Below are 6,621 nucleotides of genomic sequence, written 5' to 3' on the forward strand. Positions count from 1 at the left end.
CATCGTCACCTAAGACCACCTGAAGTTGATAGAAGGGATTCACACCTTTCATTTGCATCCAACCTTGCGCACTTTAGAGATCTATAGCTCCACGTTCATTTGTTTAAAGTTGTCAACTCGATCAGCCAAAACTGTCAAAACATAGGCCAATTTACCGAACGACGTGTCACTCACATTCGCTTCATTAAGTCTAAACGATGCATCATATAAGGCTTTTAATTTGGGATTGGAAAAGTTCATTTGAGTCCCTGCTATTTTAATTGCTTTTAATTTCACCCATAATTGCCTCCTTTTAATTTCATATAATTTCACCTTTGTCAAACTCAATTGTCAGCTCCTAAGTTGAGCGTCTCTTTCATTTTGATCAATGGTTCTTGAATTTGTGCATTTTGACCCTCAATTGACCAACAAACTTCAAATTTTTTCATTTTGGCCCCTGAGTTAGTCAATTTCAGCCCCTACATTCACGTGTTTTTTCCAGTTTGGTCTTTAGTTTTTCATTTCTTCAAAAAAGTCCTTAATTGCCCATCAAACTTAATATTTATGCAATTAAGCCTCTGATTTAACCAAATTAACTTTTAAAAATTACAATTCAACCCTTGAACTTTAATTTCTTCCAATTAAAGTCTAAATTGACTTCAAAAATCAATGTTTGTTGCAATTAAACCCTCAATAAACTCAATTAAACCTTAAAAAAAAAAATTCTAATTGAGTCCTTAAATATCTAATTTTGAATTTTCCTCCTCAAATTGAATTTTCTTTGGCAATAAGGCCGTTATTAGTAGATAATACATTGTCAAATTTTTTAATTTTGTATATTTTAATCTTTCTCAAACAGTTTTCGACAATTTCCTGGGCGTTTTGGTATATTCTTACCGAAATATTTTTTGATTTTCTTCCAACATTTTTTCAATTTTTATTTGTTTATCATGACTTTAAAAATGGGTAACAATAATATTTTTTGGGTTTTTTAAATATAAAAATTGAGATAATAAAATAAAAATAAGAGGTTCTAAATAGTGCTATCATCTTTGGTTGAAATTAGAAGGGAAACTAGGGGTGAGCAAAAAAATTAAAATATCGATTAAACCGAGAAAACAGGAAAAAAAATAACCGAAAAAACCCAATAGTGAAAAAAAATCGATTAAATCGATTAGAATTTTTAAAAAACCGATCAGTTCAGTTTGATAAGTCTGAAACCGAAAAAACCAAAATGAACCGAACCCAAACCCAAAAAAACCGAGCCAAACCCGAAAAACCGAGCCAAAAAAAAAAAAAACCAAGTCAAACCGAAAAAACCGAGGCAAACAAAAAAAACTGGTTTTTGTTCCAAAATAACCGAACCGAAACCGACCGGTTTGAACCGGTTTCGGTTCGGTTTTAGTTTTTTTTAATAAAAACCAAATCGAAATGAAAAGGATCACCCCTGCAGAAAACTTTAATCTAATATCTTTTATGCAGTTTGCATGTACTTGTCTTTGCTTTAAAAGATGGTTTTTAACGTCAAATCATTGTAACTTTTTTTCTTCTACATTTTCGTAGCCAAAATTATTAATCTAATATCATAGTAGCTTGTATAAAATTATTCCTTAGAATAGATTGGAGTTTATTTTAACAATATGAATGGAAATTGTTAACGAATACATACAAACTGGATGGAATTTTGTAACTACCACTACCGGTGAATAGGAGGGGTAGTACTTGAGAGGAATTTAAATCTAAAGTCTTGAGACTCAAATTGATAACAGGGGGGTACTTTGTTGAGCTGTCACCCATCCATTGGTTACTTACTAAACCTCTACCGCATACTCCACAGCGGATACAAACTCGCAAAACCCTAACCCTTTTGTACTCACCACTCACGGGAAAAAAGAAAAAGGAAAGGAAAGACAAGGAGCGTAAAGGCACTAGGGTTTTAGACAATCATCAGCAGCAAAAGCAAACGGTAGGGGAGAGGGAGGGAGAAAGAGAGGTTTAGGGCTTTGGGTGATAGAGAAAATGGTGGCAGACAACAAGGGTAAGAAGTTGAAGGTAGCGGAGAAAGGCGAGGAGGACAATCACCAAATCGATGAAGAACTCGTTATCTCTATCGAGAAGCTCCAGGAGATCCAGGACGATCTCGAAAAGGTTGTGTAAAAAAATGCCGATGTAAATGTTGCATGTTTGTGGTTATGCGCTTTCAGTGTCCCGTATATTGGTATGAAATCTGAGAAATTCTTTTGGTTTGGTAGAATCCAATTACTCAGTATTCCTTACACATTGAAATTAGACTCTCTTATTGACTTTAATTATTTGCCTATTCATTCTGGGTTTATGCTATGTGCTGATTTGTTATGCTTAAATGACTTCTTAACTTGTTTAATCCCTGTTATTGGTAGAGTCGCATAGAAATTCAGATGGGGCAATAGTATCTCTGGTTATGTGATGAAAACTTCCAGAAAATCAACAAAAACAAGAATGATAATTTTCCTCCAACTCTATAGTATTCAATCAGGAAGGGGGATTGTATGAAGCATGTTGGATATGTTGACCTTATTGCTACTTTAGACCTTGGAACTTAAACCGTGCTTTGGTTATTTTTATAGATAAACGAAGAGGCAAGCGATAAGGTCTTGGAAGTAGAGCAAAAGTATAATGAGATACGCAAGCCAGTTTATGATAAGCGGAATGAGATCATTAAATCGATTCCGGACTTCTGGTTGACTGCGGTTAGTGATCTGTTCTTATAAGAATATACAATTTGTTAACTGCTAGTATACTGTACCCCTGCCTTCCCAAAAAAAGAGATCATCATTCCATCTAATTGTTTGTGGTTCTCTGCAGTTTCTAAGCCATCCTGCTCTTGGTACTCTTTTGAGTGAAGAGGATCAAAAGGTTTGGTTTTTGTTCCTGTATGATGTGAAGATTAACTTGTGTACTTGCATTTGTTCTTTTTCCTTAACTATCTGTATGTGTCTGGGTAGGTATTCAAATATTTAAGTTCGCTGGAAGTGGAGGATTCAAAAGATGTCAAATCTGGTTATTCAATAACATTTGTAAGTTTATTGTCGTCCCGTGCTTGCATACTTTTTCATGAATAACTGATTCCACTGTCTTTCCTCTGATTGAGTGGTACTCATTGATATCTGGGTTTTGCTCAATTGATTGAATAGTTCTTGATTCCAATGTTTTTTTTCCTTCACAGAACTTTGAATCCAACCCTTACTTTGAGGAGACAAAGCTTACAAAATCGTTTTCCTTCCATGATGAAGGGACGACAGAGATAACATCTACACCAATCAACTGGAAAGAGGGCATGGTAAATTCTGTCATTTCATGACAGGTAATGTCTAAAACGTGTACTCTCTTTTGTTTATTATTTAATTGCATTTCCAAAATGTGAAGGGTCTACCAAATGGAGTCAGTCATGAAAAGAAAGGGAACAAGAGGCTTTGGGCTGATGAAAGGTTTATTTTCTCAACCTGTTTACTTTTTTTCCTGTTTTCTTACTCTAAAGCCAGTTATCATGTTATAATGGTCCTTTTCTTATCTTTAAAAATATCATCTGTTCTAGTACCAAATAATGGGAAGCATAATAAAATCTCTGTGCGGAAGCAATAACTTCATTTTTTTTCTCTCCTTAGAAACATGATTTATTGTTTGATTGTCACTTGTCATTCTGTTCATTGTCTTCCTCAACGAACCAATGATATCTTACCTTTTGATGAGTCTATGATTGGTCAAATTTGATCTTTTTTTTAGTAACAATGTTATGTTATATCCTGTTTTAAGTTTCAAGTGGAATACAAGTCATGGTTGCAAGATGTTATCTATTTTATTGTTTAACTTTATTTTCATCTTTTATGGATGTTGCCTGTTCTTTTTCCAAATCTGTTCTTTGTAATCTGAATTTACCATTCTCTTGTGTTGTGCTGTGTGCCTCACCTTCAAATTCACCTGCTTGAATGCAGCTTCTTTAGCTGGTTTGGTAACACTCAGCCAAAAGGCATGATTGATGACATGCAAGATGAGGTTAGTTGAATCTGTAGCTGACAAAGTAGTAGAGCTTTGTTCATTGGTGGAAGCATTGTGGAGTTTTATCTTCTTTACCAAATAGTTTATTGAAGCTGATACAATCCCTTGCGGAAAAAAATGCAGGTAGCAGAGATCATTAAGGAGGATTTATGGCCCAATCCACTCTCATATTTTAACACTGTAATTGATTTATTTTTTGCGCTCTTTTCTTCCCTTTCTTTTTTGCGCTCTTTTCTTCCCTTTCTTTCTTGAAAATGAAGCTTGAAATCAAGCGTAACTTCCCTAATTCTCCAACGTAGGATCCTGATGATGAGGACTTTGATGGGGAGGAAGGAGATGAAGAGGTAAATGATCCTATTTTATCATGTTTTGTGAATCTTATGACATGCTTGTACTTTTTCCTTCTATTTCAGTTGAGGGCGTGATGTTTTATTGCTTCATTATTTCATTTTTGGTACTTGGAAAGTTTAGTTGATGGTTTTCTAGATTACTTGTTGGATATGAAGATATTGAAACCAAAATAGATGGAAGATGCTTGTTCTTCAGAAGTATGAACTTAATAGAGGCCTTCTTGCAAAACTTGATAGGAAATTATAACAAATTATAAGATGTTTATGGATTTGATATGTTAGTCAATTTTCAATTGCACGGGAATGAGACCTTTGACAAGATTGAAATAGATGAAGAAATCTGAGCTGCTGGAATTTGGTGTTCCATAGTGCTTTAATGCAGGCTGACCGACTTTAGGCTTCAACAAATTCCAATTATGTAAAAAAATATCTAGTTGAAGCTTTTATGATCCTGTTGAAAAGAAGTTTGCTGGTGAGATCTTATTTTCATTCTTAAGGCTTTTTTATGCCTATGCATGTTAGGGATACACTATTTGTCTTAGAAATGACATTATTGTATTATCTTTCTTAGCTAGAAACTGTCCTTTAAGATGTTTCAAGTTTAGTTGCAGTTCTATAGACTGATTAAACGATATTATCTCCTACTTATAACAATAAAATGAAAGTTTTGTGCCATTATATTAGGCCGGCCATACTGAATGAGAAAATATGTGGGAACTAGTAATGTCTTCCAAAGTTCAACTGTTATCATATTTCCTGAGTTTTGCCTAATTGCAGGACAAGGATAGCGATGACTCTGAAGAGGATGATGATGAGCAAGAGGAAGATGATGATGATGATGAAGAAGAAGAAGATGATGATGATGCAGACAAATGATTCCCTTTACTTCAGCTTTTTACTTGTATCAGCTTTCCCGTTTTGGGCAACACCTTGTGTAAAGTAGTCTATAAGGATTGCTGGTATCATGTGCTGGGGAGGGTAACCCACACTATAACATTTTTATGGGTAGATTCCTCTACTATGTAGGCCACTGGCTGTTACCATGGTCGGTTAGTGGTCTGCTGACTTTGTTCTTGTTTCAGGGCCTTCCTTTTTTCTTTCTCTTTCTCTTTTTTTTGTTTTTGTTTTTTTTTGTTTGGGGTTATTCTATGTTTTCCTTCCCAGAAATGCAGGTTTCTAGATGATGATGTTATGTAGGCCTTTTATAATGTTTTTCTCTGCTGTGAACTTCTCCAGGTCAAACGTAGAATATCTGTGGTGTAAAGCTAATTGAATATCCCTATATGCGTTATAATGCTGTTTGAACTTCATCATTGCCATCATCAGAACTTCGTACAAAACCTTGTCTGTTTTCTGTCGTAATCTTGTGACACCCAGGTCTAGTGTTCGCAATCTGAACGAACTTTGCAATGTTACTCTTATTTCATCATTAATTAGTGGAGGGCCAATAGGAATCTTGATCATGATTATCCTGTTTCCCCAAGTTTTGCACTCCCTGGTGTTTTTGTCATGATCTTGAGGTGCTTGACAAAGATGGCAGCTTGTTATACGAGTTCTAACTTGCTTGTGCCAACAATATGGCATCCACAAGCCTAAAAGAATCTCTTTCGAATTTCAACCTCGGGCACATAAGCGTACCATCTCCCTTTGGTGAGGTGCATCTCCTTTTTTCCATCCTTTTTATGGGGAGTGAGCAACAAATCCATGGCGCCTAACGACTTGGAATCATAACTCATAAGTGGTCTCTGATTTGGGGCCTGGGTTACCTCTGGTGCGTGATGAATTGGTCTCCTGCAAGCTGGTTTGTGGTGGTAGTCGACATGAATAGGGCGTCGTGATTTTGGAATTTCTTTTAGACGTTCTTTTGTTTGAAGGTTGTGGTTTTTTTTTTTATTTGGTTAGTGAATTTAAGGGGTATTTGTGATAGTGATATAGGTTTTTTTAAAGTGTTTTTTACTTGAAAATATATTAAAATAATTTTTTTAAAAAAAAAAAATTATTTTTAACATCAGCATATTACAATGATTCAAAAATAAAAAAACAATAATTTTAAGCAAGAAAAAATAATCAAAATTTCATAAAACAAAAGTTACACCATACTGCTGCTCTAAACATACACCCAACCTTTTCTCGCCAGAGGGTTGACCTGTAAGGTGGGGAAGCTGCAAGCGAGTCACATAGCTAGAGGCTGCTTTTTGGATAGGGTTCTATTTATGTCCCGTTTGTTTTTGCGGTTAAGAGGTGTTTTTGCAAAAAC

The 6,621-nt window shown here is 35.1% G+C and overlaps 1 protein-coding gene across 1 annotated transcript; it reads left to right on the forward strand.

Annotated features, from left to right (window-relative positions):
• Positions 1-1,849: 1,849 nt before the first annotated feature.
• LOC18105796 (NAP1-related protein 2) lies at positions 1,850-5,674 on the forward strand. The gene is made up of 10 exons (XM_006374408.3): positions 1,850-2,127; positions 2,586-2,708; positions 2,824-2,874; positions 2,964-3,035; positions 3,185-3,298; positions 3,385-3,446; positions 3,951-4,011; positions 4,138-4,194; positions 4,314-4,358; positions 5,142-5,674. The coding sequence occupies exons 1-10, from the start codon at positions 1,999-2,001 to the stop codon at positions 5,238-5,240; spliced, it is 813 nt and encodes a 270-aa protein (XP_006374470.2). The 5' UTR covers positions 1,850-1,998; the 3' UTR covers positions 5,241-5,674.
• The last annotated feature ends 947 nt before the right edge of the window (positions 5,675-6,621 follow it).

Source organism: Populus trichocarpa, chromosome 15 (assembly GCF_000002775.5).
Source record: "Populus trichocarpa isolate Nisqually-1 chromosome 15, P.trichocarpa_v4.1, whole genome shotgun sequence".
Lineage (NCBI taxonomy): Eukaryota > Viridiplantae > Streptophyta > Magnoliopsida > Malpighiales > Salicaceae > Populus > Populus trichocarpa.